At 38.1% G+C, this 22017-nt stretch overlaps 1 protein-coding gene across 1 annotated transcript in view; it reads left to right on the top strand.

Annotated features, from left to right (window-relative positions):
* Positions 1-22017, top strand: part of DNAH11 (dynein axonemal heavy chain 11) — a 367119-nt gene that overhangs the window by 26129 nt on the left and 318973 nt on the right. The window contains exons 7-8 of the mRNA XM_058724852.1: positions 5884-6114; positions 7731-7898. Of these exons, the coding sequence (XP_058580835.1) occupies positions 5884-6114; positions 7731-7898 (399 nt within the window). The remainder of the gene's footprint in view (positions 1-5883; positions 6115-7730; positions 7899-22017) is intronic.

Genomic DNA, 22017 nt, shown 5'->3' with positions numbered 1-22017 from the left:
ATTTTTTTTTTTCAGATGAATTACCTGAGACGTGAAAAATCACATCATTTGCTGAATTTCCCTGACAATTTAGGGGGAAATCCAGATTAGAAAACAGGTCTCCTAACTTGCAGTCCAGAGTATCTAGAGTATGAAATTGAGTTAGGTGTGTGTGTGCGTGTGTGTGTGTGTGTGTGTGTGTGTGTGTCAGCTTTTAAAGAGGTGGAGTTTATGGAAAAGGGCTTTGTACTCAGACCAACCTGGATGCAATTCTAATTGAAACACTGGTGGAGTTAAATAACTTCTTCAAACTTTAAAAATCTATGAGGATGCTGCTTCACTGGGCTGTTGTGAGCATCAGGAGATAACCTAAGTGGGATGCCCAGTGTGGCATTTAATAGAGGCTCAGTCAAAGCTATTTCTAAGCTATTGACCCACAAATTAGTTGCAACTATTAATAAGAGATAGCTTGTTATATCTTATCCTCTCTTCTGGCTTCGTTCTATTTCTTTGCTGTTAGGCAAGTGTGCTGGATCCTAATGGCTTTGGATCTCCATATTAAAGACCATGATCCCTACTGAAGAGTGAACAACTATACCCACAACTGCTATACACCTTTTAAAGGATCTTCATTCTCATTTTGAGAACTGTTAAAGCTTTTACTCCAAAACCCTGCTAATGGATAAACCCCAGAGCTGGTTATTCACTGTAGTAGGAAGTTTGTAATAAGTCCTGGTTACCTTTAAGCCTGTAGACCTATTTTTCCTGGTTCCTAGTATCTGTCAATAGCCAGTTTGCCAAGCTCCCAAGGAAATAACGTAGCTTCCCTTGTTGCTTAGTTACTGTTTCTGGCTTCTCTCCAAGTGTTCCAATGGCCTGATTTCCTTGATTTTCCAAGTGGACTTTGTAGTAAATGTGCCCCAACATGTTAGGAATCAAAAATCAGTAATGAGCCAGCTTTCATACCTGGGTTCCCTAAAGAGCTAAGCTCTCCCCCACTCTTGCCTGGTCATTTGTTGTCTAATTTATATATATATATAATATATATATAAATATATATATATATAATATATAAAAATATATATTTATAATATATATATATTTATAATATATATTTATAATATATTTATATATTTATATTATATATATATATAATTTATATATATATATTATATTTATATATATTTATATATTTATATATTTATATTATATATATATAATTTATATATATATATAATATATATATAATATATATATATAATTTTTTTTTCACAAGCACTGTGTAGTGCCTATTACTTGCCAGGAACTCTTGTAAGTCTTTACAAAAACTACAAATGTAATCTCTTACCAGCAATATGACATAGATATTATTAGTAGGTCCATTTGATAAAAACCTAAAGTACGGAGAAGATAAAGAGCTTTTCCAAGGTCACCCAGCTTGTAAATGGTAGTTTCTTACACATTAAACTAGGTTCTGTATTTTATTCTTTTAGAGGGAGAGCATGTGCACTCAAGTGGGGGAGGGGCAGAAGAAGGAGACTCAAGCAGGCTCCACTCAGAGTCTGGAGCCCAGTGCAGCCCTCCATCCCATGACCTTGGGATCATGACCTGAGCCAAATTCAAGAGTCCGATGCTTAACCAGCTGAGCCACCTAGGCACCCCGAGGCTCCATATTTTAAAATAATAACTTTGATTTTTAATTACAGTGTAATATGTGGTATACTAATCATAATTGTAGGGTATTCTCATTGCATGAGATTTATAACAATGGAAATAGTCCCGCAGATCTATCACCCTAAAATTAGCAGTTTTTATATCTAGTTCTCCCAAAATGTGTACATATTTATGCATTTTATCATATCGTTTTTATTTTTTTTACCATCTCCTTGAAAAATCATTTTATTGTTGGATATTTAGGTTGCTTCCAGCCTCCTCTTTTAAAAGCAACATGCATAAAACAACTTGGCATGGGAATCCTTTTTCCTTAACTTGGATAATTGGTTTAATATAAATTTTTGAGGTTGATCAAAGGGTACAGTCTTTTCATGACTCCCGAACAATTTTTAATCTTAATTTTTATTTTTTTAAAAAAATGCATATTTTAGAAAGAGCACTACTGGGGGAGAAGGGCAGAGGGAGAGAGAGTATCTTAAGTAAGCTCCACACTCAGCACAGAGCCTGACGTGGTGCTCAATCCCATGACCTTGGGATTATGACCTGAGCTGAAATCAAGAGTCGGCTGCTTGGGGTTTCTGGGTGACTCAGTTAAGTGTCCGACTTCGGCTCAGATCATGATCTCAGTTTGTGGGTTCAAGCCCCACGTCGGGCTCTGTGCTTACAGTGCAGAGCCTGGAGCCTGCTTCGAGTTCTGTGTCTCTCTCTCTCTCTCTGCCCCTCAATTGCTTGCACTCTCTCTCAAAAATAAAACATCAAAAAAATTTTTTTAAAAAGTCAGCCGCTCAACTGACTGAGCCACATGGGTGACCCTACAAATTCTTTTTCTTAAAACGTGTGTTTATTTCATTACTATTATCACTGTGTAAAAAGTTTTTCTGTAATTCACCAGCTTTGAACATTACCATTTTTTAAAAATTGGGGGTGATTCTTTGGTTATGTAGTGGTAGCATGTTTCTTAACTTGTTCCTTGCTTGATTCATACATTTTTACACATTTTGTGTTTTTTATAATTTGATGACATAGCTTTCATATACTTTGTGTTCCATGAATCTGTTGACCTTAAAGTGTTTATGAAACATTTGAACCCTTGCTGTGTTATACATCATAGGTCGTTACCTGGCATCCTATCATCTGTATTTGGCTAATAAATCAGTGCAGTATTCATATTTTTTATGATATTTAAAAAAATTTTTTAAATACTGCTTGAGAAGATCTCATTTAAATTTCAGTGTCCCAGCCTCCCCTGAAAAGTCAGAGATCTCCCAACACTGGCTCTGCCATCCCCATTGGTACAGTCCAGTGCCAGAGCTTCAGGTGCTTCTTTGGAAAGGTTATGTGCTGTGTAGGTGACCGTCGTCTCCACCATTTGCTGTTGTTCCTGGTCTCATTCATTCATTTTCATTTTATGCCTGATCCTTCTAGGCATTCCTGTTTCTGGCCACCTCAGCTGATAGCATACTGGAGTTTTGGTAATGGGTCTTTTTTTTTTTTTTTTTTTTAATAAATGCTTTCTTCTTTCCTTTGGTAACCTGAGTCTACTCCCTGTTTGTTGTACCTAATTCCCACTCTAGGCCCACCCTCTGTCTATTCCATTGTTGGGCAACCCTGATGTGGATATTGTTATTAAATATCCCAGGTGAAGAAAAGTCTAAGTCTGAGATGTGATCTTCTAGAAGTGATGTCAGGGTTGAGCAAAAGTATGAGTCCATAAAAGCACATAAAAAAGCAACAGCTGGTGGAACTCCTGGGTGACTCAGTCTGTTAAGGGACAGACTCTTGATTGCCACTCAAGTTACGATCTCACTGTTAGGAGATCTAGCCCCACGTCAGGTTCCATGCTGACAGCACAGAACCTGCTTGATATTCTCTCTCCCTCTCTCCCTTTCCTTCTTGCCTCTCCCTCCTTCCCTCCCATTCTCTCTTTTAAAATAAATAAACGTGTAAAAAAAAAAAAAGCAACAGCTGGAAGACAGGTGTCAAACTAACATATCATTGATAAATGGGTTAATTAATAATTGACTAATTGGCTTATTGATAAATTGGTTAGTAGTATGTTACTTTATAAGACTTCTGAAGTGGGACCAGAAATCGGTAGATTTTTTTGTTGATTTGTGCTGATACTGTCGAGTATGAGAGAGTAGAGTGCTCCTGGTTGGATATGCTATAGAGAGCTGCTGTAGGAAACAGAATAATTCGGAGGCTGAGCTAAAAGAGATTTTGAGGTTCACCTAATTCATCTCTCTCCTTTTGCGGATAAGGAAACCGAGCTACTCTGAGATGATTTAGCTAATACCACAAAAGCAGTTAGTGGCCCCTATCACTGATTACAGCCAGGTTTCCCATCCCTTATTGATGGTTTTTCCCTCAAATATCTCGCTTCCCATTGAAAGGTATAGACTGGATTTGCTGACCTATGATGCGTAGTATGATTAGTACTATTTAGTACTATACCCTTGTCTTTGGAAGGTTAACTGCTGTGATTGTCTCATTTGTATGAGGGTCAGTCAGGAAGGGCAAGAAATGAACTTAAGGATGGCCTGCCTGGAAGTTAGGTTAGACCTAAGTAATTAAGTCACTGGGGACTTCTGAACCAGAGAAGGCAATTGATTCATCTCCATTGATTTTTTTTTTTTTTTTTTAGCTTCCTAAAAGGATAACAGCGTACATTTATTATGAAGAATATATGTAGATAAAGGTCTGTGGAATCCCTAGCCCATAGCAAAATGTGAACTACTTTATAACATACATTGCTAAGGGCTTATTAGTAGTTTTCTTCTCTGTTCTCTGTACAGTGTTAGCAGCATATGTGCAAAGGTTAATTTTCCATGCAGTCTGAGTGGGAAATAAGAGCACAGATTGGGACTCTACAGCTCATAATGAAAGGATTTTGCTGTTAGGGGTTTTGGAAATGACATGATTTTCTTACAAATTTATGACACAGTCTACATTACATGTAAAATGGTGGCTACTAATGGGAGAAGGAGACTAATAGGTTTACCTTTAGGAAAAAATCCTTCTATCTCGTAGGTTGAACTCAATGGCTTTCATTACATGCTCCATTGAGACATGTAACAACTTTCTAAGCAAACTCAAAATTCAAGGCACAAAATTTAACCCTATAATTTATATGAGGTTAACAGACATCAGGAAAAAATAGAACATAAGAGAACCTTTAGAATTTATAGTTTCTTAGCAAATATGGAAAGGAAAGGACAGGAAATCACCTACATGACTGTCCTAGGAGACTTTGGCCAGTGCTACATCAATCTGTTACATAGAGTCGTCTTTTTTTTTTTTTTTTTTTTTTTTTTTTTTTAAGTAGGTTTCATTCCTAACATGGGGCTTGAACTCATGACTGTGAGATCAAGAGTCAGATGTTGGCCTGACTGAGCCAGCTAGGTGCCTCTACTTGAGTGTGTCTTTAAAAAACTCTTCTCCTTTTTCCGTTTCCTTTATTTAAAACTAGCTTATATATTTCCACTAGATTTTATGTCCTATCTAATGTGCTTAAGTTCCCAGAAGAGCTTGCTCACCTAAAAGAATTGCCAGTGATATACTCACTTACAACAGATCTATCTCACCTTCACAAATGGCCCAGTGCTGCCAGGCAAGGTGACTATATATTTAAAGTCCATGATCTCAGAGATTTTTCCTTTCGGCTCGTGTATTTCTTTTTATAAAGGAATAATTACTCAGAATATTTGTGGCAAGAATATCCATGCAAATTCTGACTATACAGTTGTCCTATCTATAAAGCTTAGCAAAAACTTAGTCATTGCTAGGAAGTATAAATTCAGAAATTGGAGAGTCTCAGTCTTCTGTACATTGTCCTAATCTATACACATATGTCATTGAAACCCAAGCATCTGAATTTTTAGAACTTTTTTTCTCACAACATTGCTGGCCCAATTGTAGACATTTATCATTTAAAAATGATGGGGAATTTTTTTTTTAATGATTAATTGAAACTGGTGTTTTCACTAAGAAATAAAGCATATTTTAAAAAATAATCTTTTTAAAGCAACTTTATTATATTTTTTTGAGAGTGTGTGCTCACGTGCAGGGGAGGGGGGGTAGAGGGAACATTTTAAGCAGGCTCCATGAGCCATGCGTGGCTCCATCCCACGACCCTCGGATCATGGCCTGAGCTGAAATCAAGAGCCAGACACTCAACCGACTGAGCCACGCAGGTACTCCTAATCATATTTGTTTTCCATTAAATCCTAGGCAATAATTTACCTTTCACCTGAAGACCTTTTGAAAGGAGAAGTCGAAGACTCTTTGGAAAAAGTGCAGGTGGCCATTAACATCCTCAAGACTTTCAAAAAGTCTTTTTTCAACTATAGAAAGGAACTGGCAAGCTATTTTATGGGAAATGAGCCAAAACCATGGGATTTCCAGTCTCAACTGGTGTTTTGTAGGTTTGACAACTTTCTGGACCGTCTCATGAAAATAGAGGTATTCATTTCTTGACCTGCAATTTATTCATACTGTAGGTGGGTTAAAAAAAATCTTGTAGTTTTTTCTATTATTCAGGACACTGTTTATTCTATTTGGATGGGAGAGTGGAAGATCTTCTTTCTCAGTTATTCTTAGGAATTGCTCACAAGGTCAGTGTTAAGATCGTTATATAAGCTTTACATTAGTTTCTTTTTTTTTAAATTCTTTTTTGATTGTTTTAGTATACTGAGTATAAGTGAAACTGCTATGTATCAGTGACCTTTCACTTATAACTTAGCAAGCTCTTGGAAGACAGCTGTAAATCATGAATCTGTAAACTAAATCCTTTTTTTCCTTTCTGTGTTTAATGTTTGACATTGGGATTCTACACCTGGAAAATCCATTTGATAATCTAGAATACCACATTCTCTTTTATTATATATATACATAGACTATAAAAATATTAAAGCCACTTATAAAAAAATAACATGGAAATATGTGCTGTGTATACATGTGTTTCAGATATCTAAAGAACAAACAATGAATACACACATGGACACACATATTTGGATGGAGCCAACTGGCTGTTTTTTAAATTTTTTAATTTTTTTATGTTTATTTTTGAGAGACAGCATGAGTGGGGGGAGGGGCAGAGAAAGAGGGGACATAGGATCCGAAGCAGGTTCCAGGCTCTGAGCTGTCACCATAGAACCCAACGTGAGGCTTGAACCCAAGAACCGTGAGATCATGACCTGAACTGAAGTCAGATGCTTAACCGGTTGAGCCACCCAGGCACCCTAAGGCTAGGTTTTTTTTTTTTTTAAACACAGTGGAACTGTGGCAGTGCCTTAAATTCTTTGTAAAGGTCTTTAGAGTAAGTCTGGACTTTCTTATTAATATAAAATTTGTTGTATTTCATTCAAATTTAGATCTTAATGTTTTGAAAATCCTCATCACTTAATCAGCTTGAATGCTTCTGCAAGTCTGACTGCTAAATGCCTAACTGCAGGCAACTTGTCACCCTTCCTTAACGGTCCTATACCCCCTTTTCATTAAGGGAGGTGATTCATTGCCAAGTGTAGGCAGCCAAAAAGAGTTTTAGATATTACCTGGGCATCTGACTTACAATCAGAAGGGCACAAAATTAGGGAATCATACATTTAGCTTTGGCAAAGTAGGTGTTGCAGGCAAATACCTGCAGTTGTTAGAAAATTCTTACAAAATGTGAAAATGGGAGTATGATTTTAAAAATAGGCAGTCATGAGGGGCGCCTAGGTGGCTCGGTTGAGCGTCCGACTTCGGCTCAGGTCATGATCTCACGGTCTGTGGGTTTGAGCCCCTGTGTCAGGCTCTGTGCTGACAGCTCAGAGCCTGGAGCCTGTTTAGGATGCTGTTTCCCTCTGTCTCTGCCCCTCCCCTGCTCTCTCTCTCTCTCTCAAAAATAAACATTAAAAATTTTTTTTAAAAATAGGCAGTAACTTTCTTCAATTAATAATTTATATTTTCTGTCACATAAGTGTCCATTAACTCACCAATTTTGAATGTTTGAGAGCGTTTTTTCTTTGCAACTTTCAAACGTTCTTGTCCTGCTCATGATGGTGGGAAGATCTTTATTGTACCATGTTTTTTCAAAGGATATATTTGTCACCATATTGGAATTTGAAAAGCTGGAAAGACTTGAATTTGGTGGTACCAAAGGAGCGATTTTAAATGGACAAATCCACGAGATGACAGAAGAATTCATGGAACTCTGTGAAGTTTTTAAACAGAGCACTTACGACCCATCTGATTACAGTAATATGGTAATGCTGTACCTTTGGATTTTCATTTCATAGAACCCTGTAATTTGAAAGCTAGAAAGGATGAAAGGTCACATTGGTAATAGGTATCGTCTGGTACCATCTCTCTAGGATGAAAGAAGGTAAAAGACTTGCCCGAAGTCTCTTATCTCCTTAATGGTAGATCAGGGACTGGAACTTGGGCCTTTGCATGTAGAAGTTAGAACATTTAGAACTGTTTCTAATGTTACAGTGGAGTCACTGTGGATGTGTTTCTTGCTTTTGTGTACTAAAAAGGAACTTTCCACATTAGCTCATTTTCTGTATGACTATCTGATGTCTCTGTAACTTGTGTGTTTTATTTTAGCCTTTTCCTGAATCAGTGGGTAATTTTTTGGTCTATTTGAACATTTATTTTCAGTTCATTGACTACATAGGTGATTAACATATATATCATCTCTTGTATTTTTTATTGTTATTCTTTAGTACTATTTATAGTTGCAGAATTTCAGTCTCAAGGAAATAAGGGGAAACTTAGCAGACTTCAGCTGCTTCTATTTTCTGCCACTCCTAGCATGTTGGTAGCCAGGGAGTTACTGTGAGCATCCCTGCAGCTCTAGGATAAAAATAACCTAATTTCAGTTGTTGGCCAGCAACAGAGAAGTCCGGGTACCAAAAAAAGCAAACAAAAAAAACCCCAAAACAAAGCAAAGCAACAACAAAAAACCCCAACTGTTACCTTTGTTGCTTTATACAGAATGTGAATTTATTCACTAATGTGTTTATATTTGGTCAAATAATCGATTCTTTGAAATGTCCAAGCACAGTATGTCAGCCCGTTAAGGACAAGATCAACAAACCTTCTGAACTGTAGTCAGCTTTTGATGAAGCAGAAGTAATGGTGAGAGGCCATAGCAATTGTGCATTCTGCTGTTTTGTGGAGAAGCAGGAGGAACCCGCAGCTGTGGTGACTCATGGCCTGAGACTTTTCAGAGTCTCGAAAGATGTCTATCTCTTGGCGGGCATTCAGTAATCTGGATGGAATAGAACTCTCAGCAGGGCCTTGGCCTAGTTCTCCTGAGCATCTTGGCAGAGAAGTGTGAGACCCAGCGTGTACGGGATCCTCAGGCGCACTGCCTAGCGAAGCCTGGATTTCCTCATGATGAGAAAACCCAGCAAGGTTTCAGAGTGCTGGGGTTGGAGGACGAGCCTAGGTTTAGCTGATGTCATTGCCTTGGCGATGCCATAGGTCCTGACTTTACCCTTCTGTCTTCACAAAATCTTGCATAGTCACAAACATGGAGGAATAGAAAACTCTTTTGCTATTGACACATCTATTTGCTTCGTGTTTGTGTTTTGGTATTCAGTATTTTGAGGCCCCATTTGTTTCTCAAGTAACATGGGGAAGGCTTACTTCTGCCTTCCATGTTTGAGTTGGAGACCTCAGTCACCTGCCCTCAGAGTCTCCTTCATCATCCTGTCTGGTTATCTTGACTTAGACTAAGAAGCTCCTTGACTTTGGTCATTCCTTAAAATAGTCATAACTGTAAGTTGATTTATTGCTGTGCTTATGTTGAAGAAGAGCTTTGCTTTTTTTGAATGTATCCTGGTTCAGGGTTGCCTCAGAATATTGCAGTGATTATGTATTTTTTGCTTAATGAGGTTTTCATTTGGTGCTTTTTTAGCTGAATTAAACGTATTGATTTTTATGATGAATTCAGTTGGTAATTTTTACGACACATTTTCTCAAATTGCTTCCAACCTAGTATATTCACACAGATGTGTCCACATGCCCACCCAGGTGCCCTTCTTCTCCCACTGCATACACTTCACCTGTTCCCTGGTTCCCAGTGAATACGCACTAGTGCTAACGTGACAGTCGAGTGTATCGTGAGTCTGGTATGGTACTGGTTTAAGCATGTTTCAGTAAACTAAAGAAATAGTTGCTGGTAATTTGCTTTGGGATATGCTAGTGTTTATTTCTTTTAATCAATCTCAAGCCTATAATCAGGCTTTGAGCCGTCCCTGGTGTGGCAGAAGACGTGTGCCACTGTGGTTGATTTACAGAACATGGGGATTTTCTCAGTTGTATCCATGAAAACGTTCTTGGGTTTCTCAACTATTTTTGAAAAGAAAGGGTCACTTTAGGTATTTTCTTTGGCTTCTTCCTATGGAATTTTGAGATTGATACGATTGTGGGGAAAGACTTGCATTATTTATTTTTTAATTAAAATTTATTTGACATATAACATGGTACAGATTTAAGGTGCACAACATGGGAATTTCATACATTTATATATTGTAATGTGATTGTCATGGTGATGATAATTAGCACCTCTGCCACATTACATAATTATCCTTTCTTTTTAGTGGTTGGATTCATTGTGTTCTAGTCTGTCAGGAAGTTTGATATTAATGAATAGAGACACAACAATATTGTATTAAGATAACAGACTTTCTAAGAGATTTGCTTTATTAATTGTTTGTATTTAACAGCTAGTCAGGTGACTTGAGGCTCGGCAGCTTTGCATGGCAGACATTTTGAGGTGTTACTTGATTAAATAAAATTCCCCAGATAACTAAGCAAGGGTGATGGCTATTCGTGAGAGCAATCTCTTGGTTCCACTAAGTCTCTGTTCATCAGAGTCCGTTAATATTTACTGAGCAATTGCGGGGTGCCAGGAATTGTGCCAAATCTTCACATATTCCTGCTTAGTAATCCTGAGAGTGACACCCAGGCAGATGAGATCAAGTAAATTATCTGAGATTGCGCTGTCCCCAGGGAGGGGAACAGATTCCAGTTCTGAACTCTGAACCTCATGCCCAGCAATCTCTCTCTGTGGTGCCGCTCCCGACTCTTGAATATTTATCTCCCTTGTTGTCTCTTCATTGAAATAAAGGGAATAAGTTCATCATTGCAGCATCCTCTCTGAAAACCCGTGCTCTGAGGTGGAGTGATCCAGGGTGCTGTGTCTGTTTACTTTTTCTGCCTAGTTCTTACTGGGAAGGTTGCTTCAGGTACCTAGACTGTCGTCATACCAGAATCCAAAATACGTGTTAAAAGTTGCTATTTAGGAGCTCCTGGATGGCTCAGTCACTTAAGTGTCTGACTCTTGATTTCGGCTCAGGTCATGATCTCATGGTTTGTGAGATGGAGCCCGTGTTGCACTCTGTGCTGACAGCACAGAGTCTGCTTTGGATTCTCTTCCTCCCTCCCTCCCTCTCTGCCCTTCCCCTGCTCGCTCGCACTCTCTCTCTCTCTCTCTCAGAATAAATAAACTTAAGAAAAGAACAAAAGTCACTATTTAATCTTTGTCCTCTTCTAGTCTACCGAATGATTAAGTTTTGTATTAATATATAGGGCATTTTTAATTTTAATGATATACATTTTATATTAGCCATCTGCAGGATTTTCGTATCTCTTACCTGCTTATTTTTCAAAATAAAACATATTATTTAAAAACATGACTCTTTTATCCTTCTGGAAATGTAGCATGTGCAAAAATGTAGTCCCCTTCTTCTCACCCTGCTGTCTTTTTCCTAAGCCTTCCAGTTTTTCTCCCCAAAGCCATTTACCATTATGAGTTTCTTGTATAATGTTCCAAAGGTACCTGGTTCATGCACTAGCCTATACATGTATATATTCTTTTGTATTCTGTTTTTGCACAGATCGCATTCTCTACATATCACTTACACCTTGCTTTTGTCACTTAAGATATTTTGGTGGTCTTTATCACTACAAAAGTATTGGCTACTTTTTAGACAATTTGGTATTATTCCATTGAATTGATGTACTTTTCATTTTTAAATGGTAAAGTAACAGATACCATTCTTTAAAAATTCATTTAGGAACTTCTGCTTCTGGGAAGATAGAATAGATATATGTTTCCCTGTTCCTTTTAGTAAGTAGGACTAAAACACTGGTCACTATATATAAAACAAGACTCTGAAGGGTGAAAAGAGGTGGATTGGTTAGGGGCTTTTCTTGTTACCTGAAATGACCCAGGCATGGAATTGGATACACCCGCAACATGGGAACACCAGTGGGCACAGACATAAAAAGCCCTAGTAAAAGCCTGATCTCTCTTTTTTAAAAAATTTTTTTTTCAACGTTTTTTATTTATTTTTGGGACAGAGAGAGACAGAGCATGAACGGGGGAGGGGCAGAGAGAGAGGGAGACACAGAATCGGAAACAGGCTCCAGGCTCCGAGCCGTCAGCCCAGAGCCTAACGCGGGGCTCGAACTCACGGACCGCGAGATCGTGACCTGGCTGAAGTCGGCCGCTTAACCGACTGTGCCACCCAGGCGCCCCAAAGCCTGATCTCTCTTAAGAAAGGGACAGCATAGTAAGACAAAACTTGCAGGCCATAATCTCTCTAGTTCAGTCAACCAGCACAGAAGAAACTGTGTCTCGCTCCCATCCATGTCAGCAAAGATTGGGGAGCCTAGACTTAAAACCAGTCTCTAACAGGTACCTCAGCCCACCCACCCCCCCCCCCCACCCCCTCCCCCCGACCCTACTGGGATGGTGTCCGAGATTGGCCAATTAGAGAGATGTGATTTAATTCTGGCTGGTCAGTAATGAGCTCACTCTTTGTGGAGTCAATGGTGACCCCAAGGGAATCCTGGACCTCTTTCCTCATCCAGTAGTATTCTTACTCCACTGGGGTAGTTCAGATGAAGCCTGCTGGAGAGTCGGGACTTTGACCATGGCCGACCGGTAGCGAAGTCACCTATGCTGTGGCTTCTGTGGAGACCACAGGTGGAACTTGAGTGCCTAGCCATAGAAAAGAGCTCCCCACACTCAGGTGTTCATGGATGCCAAATGAGAACCTGGACGTTGATCTCTACCTGACAATAATGAGGCAGGAGCAGTATCAGGGAAAGTCAGCAAACACAGGATTTAACATCCAGAGTCTCATAATGCGAAAATGTCCAGAGTTGATTGAAAATATTATACCAACAGCCAAGAAGACCTCATCTGAATGAAAAAGACAACTAATACATTGCAGCATTGAGATGACAGAAATGTTAGAGTTACCTCACGGATTTTAAAGAGCCATGCTAAAAATGCTTCAAATAATAAGGAACATACTTGAAGCAAATAAAAAATGGGAATTTTAGACCTGAACGACAGAATAAAATACAAAGCACAATGATTGGGGTCAATGGCAGAATGGAGGGGTGAAGCATTCACCAACTAGAAGATAGAGCCATAGAGACAACATAGCAATAAAACGAACAGAGCCTTAGGGAGCAGATCTAGCATTTGTGTCATTGGATTTGGAGAAAAAGAAGAGAAAGACCATGAGGCTTAAGGTGTTAAAGAAATAATGGCTGAAAACTTCCTTAATTTGGCAAGAGATATAAACCTACAGATTCAAGAGGAAATAACTCAAAGCAGAAAGATAAATCCAAGGGTAAACTCAGAGAATTCTATGCCAAGACACATAATTAAACTTTTGAAAACTGAAGATAAAAATTCACTAAAGCAGCATGAAACAACTTGGTATGGGGAAAAATGATGTGAATGAAAGAGGATTTCTAATCAGAAATCATGGAGGCCAGAAGGAAATGGTCAAACATTTTCAAGCACTGGAAGAAAAAAACTGTTAATTCAGAATTCCCTACCCAGTGAAAAATAACCTTCAGGAATGAAGGGGAAATCAAAATCTCTGATGAACAACAACTAAGAGAATTTGGTACCAGTAGACTGACTCTAAAAGAATAGCTAAAGGAAGTTCTTGTTACAGAGAGGAAATGTTGAAAGAGGGAAACTTGGGACCCCAGGAAGAATATGGTAAGGAAAAATATGTGTAAATACAATGGGCTTTCCTCCTCTCCTTGAGTTTTCTAAATTATTTTTGACAGTGAAAGCAAAAATTACAACACTGTGTTTTTAACTATATGTACTGAAAATATTTAAGACCATCATGTTTTAAACGGATGAGTATAAAGGGATCAAAATGGAGGTAAGGTTTTTTCTTTTTTTGCCTATTTAAAAATTGTGGTAGGGGCGCCAGGTGGCTCACTTGGTTAAGTGTCTGACTGAGGCTCCGGCCATGATCTTGTGGCTCGTGTGTTCGACCCCACGTCAGTCTCTGTGTTGAAAGCTCAGAGCCTGGAGCCTGCTTTGGATTCATTCTCTCTCTCTCTCTCTCTCTCTCTCTCTCTCTCTCTCTCTCTGCCCCTCCCCTGCTCATTCTCTTTCTCAAAAATAAACATTAAAAAAAAATTAAAAATTGTGGTAAAATGTGTTCTACGTTGCAATTTTTGTGTCCATTACAAAAAAAATGTTTTAGAGAGCACTGGTGCAGGGAGGGGCAGAGAGAGAGGCAGATAGAGAATCCAAAGCAGGCTGTGTGCTGACAGTATCGAGCCCTACGCGGGACTTGAACCCTCAAACCAGGGGATGATGAACTGAGCTGAAGTCAGACTATGAACCAACTGAGCCATCCAGGTGTCCCTTTTGTGTCCATTTTTAACTGTACAATTAAATGGCATTGAGTATATTGACAGTGTTGTACAATCATCACTGCTATCCACTTGCAGAACTTTTTTTTTTAAGTTTGTTTTGAGAGACAGTGTGCACAAGAGTGGGAGAGGGGCAGCGAAAGAGCATCCCATGGGGCTCTATCTCAGGAACCGTGATATGAGGACCTGAGCTGAGATCAATAAAGGACGCTTAACTGAGCCACCCAGACACCCTGCAGAACTTTTTTAAATCTCAAACAAAAACTCTGCACCTATTAAGTGATAACTCTCTTCTGTCCCTTCCTCTCAGTTTCTGGTAACCTCTCATCTGCTTTTTCTCTGTATGAATTTATTTTAGGTATCTCAATAAATTTAGGTATCTCAATAAATGTTGGTGGAATGATAAAATGTCTTATGTGTCACAATTTGATTTTTTAAGGCTAAATAATATATGTAAATGCTGAAATTTATTCACTTGTTGATAGATACTTGGGTTGTTTCTAACTCGTGGCTCTTGTGAATAATGGTGCTGTAAACAATCTGAGTCCTTTCAATTCTTTGGGGTATGACTATGATTTGAAATGCTTTGTCGTGTGGTGGTAATTTATTTATTTATCATTATTTTAAAAAAATATTAATGTTTGAGAGAGAACATTAAAAAATTAATGCTTTTGAGAGAGAGAGAGACGCAGTGCAAGCAGGGGAGGGGCAGAGAGAGAGGGAGACATGGAACCCGAAGCAGGCTCCAGGCTCTGAGCTGTCAGCACAGAGCCCGACATGGGGCTTGAACCCATGAGCTGTGAGATCATGACCTCAGCCGAAGTTGGACGCTTAACCAACTGAGGCACCCAGGTGCCCCTGTTTTTTTATATTTAATTTTCTGAGGAATTTCTGAGCTGTTCTGCATAGTGGTTGAACAGTTTTGCTCTCCCACCAGTGATGCAGAAGAATTCCGGTGCCACCATGTCCTCACAAACACTTGTTCTCTCTCTCTTTCTTTCTTTCTTTCTTTCTTTCTTTCTTTCTTTCTTTCTTTCTTTCTTTCTTTCTTTCTTTCTTTCTTTCTTCCTTCCTTCCTTCCTTCCTTCCTTCCTTCCTTCCTTCCTTCCTTCCTTCCTTCCTTCCTTCCTTTTCATAGCCATCCTAATGGCTGTGAAGTGACATCTCATTGTGGTTTAATTTGCATTTCTCTAATAACTAGTGTGTTGGTCATGATTTTTATGTGCCTATTGGCCATTTTTTTATCTGTGAAGAAATACCTATTCTAGTCTAGTGCCCATTTTTTCAGTTCGCTTGGAGGTTATTTTCTACATTTTTGACATTAATCCCTCATCAGATATAAGACTTGCAAGTAGTTTCTCCCATTCTGTCTTTACACTTTTTTGATAATGTTTTTTGATGCAAAAAAGTTTTTGAATTTTGATGAAGTCAGATTTCTCCATTTTTTTCTTTTGTTGTTTGTGCCTTTGATGTCCTATCCAAGAGATGATTGCTAAATGAATTTCATGAAGATTTTCTCCAGTATTTTCTTCTAAGAGTTTTATACTTGAACTCTTATATTTAGGTCTTTGATCCACTTTGAGTTAATTTTTGTATATTTGTCAGGGTCCACCTTTATTGTTCATCACCATCGGTATGGAACTGCAACTGACTTGTGCATATTGATTTTGTATCCTGTGACTTTGAATATATTACTGCTAATAGCTTTTTTTTTTTTTTTGGAGGAGGGGCATGAAATCTTTAGGGTTTTCTACATAAAAAATCCTTGTATGTGTTATGAGATAATTTTACTTCTTTCCAATTTGAATACTTTAAATTTGTTTTCTTACATAATTGTTCTGGCTAGTGTTTCTAATGCTATGTTGAATAGGAGTGAAATTGGTCATCCTATCCTGTTTTTGATCTTAGGGGATAAGATTTTAGTCTTTGAGCATTGACTATGCTGCTATCTTGGCAGTTTTGATAGATGACCTTTATCAAGTTGAGGAAGTTTCCTTCCATTCTTTATTTAGTGTTTTTATCCTAAAAGGGAATTGAATTTTGTCATGTTTTTTATGCATCAGTTGAGATGATTGTGTAGGGGTTTTTTTTTTCCTTTGATTTTATTGCTTTGGTGAACTACAGTGATTGTCTCGTGCCATCCTTGCATTCCAAGAAGAAATTTAGTTGGTTATAGTGTATAATCCTTTTAATAAGCTGGTGGATTCTGTTTTCTAGTTTCTGTTGAGAGTGTTTGCATCATGACTGAGGAGGGGTACCAGTCTACACTTTGCCCTTCTTGTAGTATTTTTATGTGGCTGTGGTGTCAGGGTAGTGTTCGCCTCATAGAATGGGTTAGGAGTATTCCCTCCTCTACAGTCTTTTGGAAGAGTTTAAGAAGGATTGGGGTTAATTCTTCTTTAAATGTTGGCTAGTGTTCACCAGTAAAGCCGTCTAGTTTTAGGATTTTCTTTGTTGTATAGTTTGCAGAGTACTGGTCTTTGATGTCTTTGGTTAAATTTATTCCTAGATATTTTATTCTTACCCACTTGTAAGTGGAATTGTTTTCTTAATTTTTCCTATTGATGGTTTGTTTAGTGTATGGAAGTGCAACAGGATTCTGTGTATTAATTTGTATCCTGAAGCTTCACTGATTACATTCATTGTAAAAGGTTTTGTTTTAGTGGCATCTTTAGGGTTTTCTATATATGGTACCATGTCATCTGTGAAGAGTGATAGTTTTACTTCTTTCCGATTTGGATGCCTTTGATTTATTTTTCCCATCTAATTGCTTTCACAAGAACTTCCAGTACTATGTTGTGTAAAAGTGGCAAGAGTGGACATAATTGTCTGATTCCTGATCTTAGAAGAAAAGCTTTCATCTTTTTGCCTTTGAGAATGATGTTAGCTGCAGGTTTGTCATAGATGACCTTTATTATCATGAGGTGTGTTCCCTCTAACTCTACTTTGTTGAGTTTTCATCATGAATGGATGTTGAGTTATGCTAGATGCTTTTTCTGCATCTGTTGAGATGATAATGTGATTTTTATCTTTCATTTTGTTAATGTATTTTTGGTCATGATGAATGATCTTTTCTATATATTGTTGAAATTGATTTGCTAATATTTTGTCAAGAATTTTTGCATCTATGTTCATCAAGGATATTGACTGGTAATTTTCTTTCTTTGTAGTGCCTTTGTCTGGTTTTGGTATCAGTATGCTGACATCATAGGATAAATTGGAAAGTACTTCTTCCTCTCAGATTTTTTTTGGAATAGTTAGAAAAGGATAGGTATTAACTCTCTTTAAGTGTTTGGTAGAATTCACCTGTGAAGTCATCTGGTCCTGGACTTTTGTTTGAGAGTTTTTTGGTTACTGATGCATTTTTCTCACTGGTAATTGGTCTGTTCATATTTTATATTTCTTCCTGATTGAGTGTCAGAAGATTGCATGTTCCTAGAAATTTTTCCATTTCTTCCAGGTTGTCTGCTTTGCTGGGGTATTATTTTTCATAGTAGTCTCTTCTAATCCTTTCTATTTCTGTGGAGTTTGTTGTGTTGTTGTTGTTTGTGTTACTGTTTTCCTCTTTAAAAAATTTTTTTTCTAATTTTTTTAATGTTTATTTTTGAGAGAGAAAGAGAAAGAGAGAGAGAGTGTGCAAGCATGAGCAGGGGAAAGGCAGAGGGAGAGGGAGACACAGAACCTGAAACAGGCTCCAGGCTCTGAGCTGTCAGCACAGAGCGCCAGGCAGGGCTTGAACACATGACCAGTGAGATCATGACCTGAATCAAAGTCGGACGCTTAACTGACTGAACCACCCAGGTGCCCCTGTTTTCCTCTTTTATTTCTAATTTTGAGTTCTCTTTTTCCCTTGTTGAGACTGGCTAAAGGTTTCTTGTTTTACTGTTTTAAAGAACCAGCTCTTAGATTCATTGATTTGATCTCTCTCTCTCTCTCTCTCTCTCTCTCTCTCTTTTTTTTTAGTCTTTATTTCCTCTCTGATCTTTATTATTTCCTTCTAACTTTAGGCTTTGTTGGGTTTTTTTAGTTCCTTTAGGTATAAGGTTAGATTTTTTGAGATTTTTCTTATTTCTTGAGGAAAGCATGTATCACTATCTATTTCCCTCTTAGAACTGCTTTAACTTTGTCTCAAAGATCTTGAAGCATTGTGTGTCCACCTTTTTTTGTTATTGTTTTTGTCTCCAGATATTTTTTGATGTCCTCCTGGATTTCTTTATTGACCAACTGGTAGTTTAGTACCATGTTTTGTCTCCATGTGTTTGTATTTTACAGTTTTTCTTGTAATTTTTAGTTTCATCCTGTTGTGGTCAGTAAGATGCTTGATAGGATTTCAGTCTTCTTATATTTATCAAGACTTGCTGTGTGTCCTAAAATGACCCATCCTGGAGAATATTGTGTGTGTACTTGAAAAGAATGTGTATTCAGCTGTATTTGGATGGAGTGTTCTGTATATATCTTTTAGGCCCATCTGGCCTACTGTGTTGTTAAAAGCCACTCTTTCTTTACTGATTTTGTCCGGATGACCTATCCACTGATGTAAGCAGAATGTTAAAGTCTCCTACTATTAATGTGTTAATGTCAATTTCTCCCTTTATGTCAATATTTGCTTTACATGTCAATATATGTATTTTTAATTTTTTTGATATACACACATTTTTGAGAGAGCGTGAGCATGGGCAGGGGTGGGACAGAGAGAGAGGGAGACACAGAATCCAAAGCAGGCTCCAGGCTCTGAGCTGTCAACACAGAGCCTGACCCGCAGGGCTCAAACCCATGAACTGCAAGATCATGACCTGAGCTGAAGTCTAACATTTAATGAACTGAGGCAACCAGGCACCCCTTATTAAACATATATTTAGGTGCATAGATATTTAAAATTGTTATAGCCTCAGATTGGATTGATCCCTTTATCATTATGTAATGCTCTTTGTCTCTTTTTGCAGTCAATTTTTTTTTTTAAGTTTCTTTTGAGAGAGAGAGAGAGAGAGAGAGAGAGAGAGTGAGAGAGTGAGTGAGTGCATGCGAGCAGGGGGAGAGGCAGAGAGAGGAGAGAGAGAATCCCAGGCAGGCTCCATGCTGTTGGCATGAGCCCAACTTCGGGCTCGAGCTCACAAACTGTGAGATCATGACTTGAACCAGAAGCAAGAGTCAGATGCTTAACTGGGTGAGCCACCCCCTTGCTCCTGCAGTCACTGTTCTAAACCCTCTTTTGTCTACCATAAGTATTGCTACCCTCAGCTTTTTTTTTTTTTACTTCCATTTGAATGGAATATTTTTTCCATCCCTTCACTTGTAGTTTGTATGTATCTTTCGGTTTGAAGTGTGTCTTTTTTTTTTTTTTTAACGTTTATTTTTGATAGAGATAGAGCACAAGTGGGAGAGGGGCAGAGATAGAAGGAGACACAGAATCTGAAACAGGCTCCAGGCTCTGAGCTGTCAGTACAGAGCCCAACGCGGGGCTGGAACTCACAAACTGCGAGATCATCACCTGAGCCGAAGTTGGATGCTTAACCAACTGAGCCACCCAGGCGCCCTTGAAGTGTGTCTCTTGTAAGCAGCATATAGTTGAGTCATATTTTGTTTTCCATTCATTCACTGTATGTTATTTGATGGGAGCATTTAGACCTTTTACATTTAGAGTAATTATTGATAGGTATGTATTTAGTGGCATTTTAATTGGGGTTTTGTTTTTTTTTTTGGTTGTTTTTGTATTTCTTTTGTATTGTCTTGCTCTTCTCCCTCGTGATGATGATTTCTTTAATGTTTTGCTTGGATTCCTTTCTGTAAATTTTTTGTGTATCATTGATTTTTGGTTTGTGTTTACCATGAGATTCATATTTAATACCCTATGTATGTAGCACACGTGATAGTTAAGTTTGAACACATTCTGAAAACATTGTATTTTTATTTCCTACTGCATGTTTCATGTATATGATGTCAAATTTTTCATCTTATTTTGTGTATCTCTTAACCAATTATTGTAGATAGAATTACCTTGTTTTTTTGTTTTATGCTCCAAATTTTTATTTAAAATCTAGCTAGTTAACATATAATGTAATACAGTTTCAGGAGTAAACTTTAGTGATTGATCACTTACATATAACACTCAGCATAACAAGTGCTCTCCTTAGTACTCATCACCCATCTAGCCCATCCCCCACAGACCTCCCTCCATCAACACTCAGCTTATTCTCTATTGTTAAGGGTGTCTATGGTTTCCTTCTCTCTCTCTGTCTCTCTATCTCTCTGTCTCTCTCTTTCCTCTCTTTCTTTCCCTTCCCATGCGTTCATCTGTTTTGTTTCCTAAATTCCACATATGAGTGAAATCACGGTATTTGTCTTTCTCTGACTGACTTTGCTTAGTGTAATACAATCCAGCTTTATCCAGGAATTGACTTTTGTTTTAATCTTCATTACTAGCCTTGTAAGTGATTGATGTAGTACACTCCTGTTGCTTTTAGTGGTGAAAATTTTTCTTTTCATAGTTTTCTTCTATTTATGGCCTTGCCTTTTCTGATTAAAGAAGTTCTGTTAGCATTTTTTATGAGGCTGGTTTAGTGGTGATGAACTTCTTCTATCTGGGAAACTTGATCTCTCCTTCAATGCTGAATAACTTTGCATGCTAGGTTGAATATTCTTGGTTGTAGGTTTTTTCCTTTTAGCACTTTGAATATATCATGCCATTTCCTTCTGTCCTACAAAGTTTCTGTTGAAAAATTAGCTGATAGTGTTTTAGGGTTTCCTTTGTACAGAAGTAATTGTTTTTCCTGTTTTAAGATTACTTTTTCTTTAATTTTTAACATTTTAATTTTTGTGTCTTGATGTAGACCTCCTTGGATTCATCTTGCTTGGGGCTCTCTCTGTTTCCTGGATGTCCATTTCCTTCCCCAGTTTAAGGGAATTTTCAGCTATTACTTCTTCAGATAAGTGTTCTGCCTCTTTCTTTCTTTCTTTCTTTCTTTCTTTCTTTCTTTCTTTCTTTCTTTCTTTCTTTCTTTCTTTCTTTCTTTCTTCTGAGACACCTATAAGGTGAATATTGTTATGCTTGATGTTGTCTTAGAAGTACCTTACTATATGCTCATTTTTCTTTTTGCTCTTCAGCTTGAGTCCATTTCAGTACACTGTCTCCCAGATGATTGATTCATTCTTCTGCATCCTCTAATCTGCTCTTGATTCCTTTATTGTATTTTTCCTTTATTGTATTCTTTAGTTCTGATAGGTTGTATTTTCTTTCTTTGTTGTAGTTCTCACTGATTTCATCCGCTCTTCTCAAGTTTAGTGAGCATCATTACTTTGAACTCTTTATCAGATAGATTGCTTATCTCCATTTCACTTAGTTTTTTGAGATTTTATCTTGTTCTTTTGTTTGGAACATATGCCTCTGTCACCTCATTTTTTCTCACTCTGTTTATTTCTATGTATAATGTAGGTCAGCTGTGATTCCTGGTCTTGAAGGTTGTGGTGTTATTTAGAAGGCATTCTGTGAGCCCAGTAGTACAGTGCCCCCTAGTGCCCAGCACCAGGTGGTCCGGTGGTGTCCCCTGTGTGGGCGGTATACACCCTCCCGTTGTGCCTGGGCTGCATCTGCTGTAGTTGTGCTGGTGAGTGCTGCTGCCCCCCAGCCCATCTGTCTGCAGCGTCTGGCTGTGACTACTGGGAGTGTACTGG

Source organism: Neofelis nebulosa, chromosome 4 (genome assembly GCF_028018385.1).
Source record: "Neofelis nebulosa isolate mNeoNeb1 chromosome 4, mNeoNeb1.pri, whole genome shotgun sequence".
Classification (NCBI taxonomy): Eukaryota; Metazoa; Chordata; class Mammalia; order Carnivora; family Felidae; genus Neofelis; species Neofelis nebulosa.
Note: the sequence above shows the minus strand (reverse complement) of the source record. Positions and strands in the feature narration are given on the sequence as shown.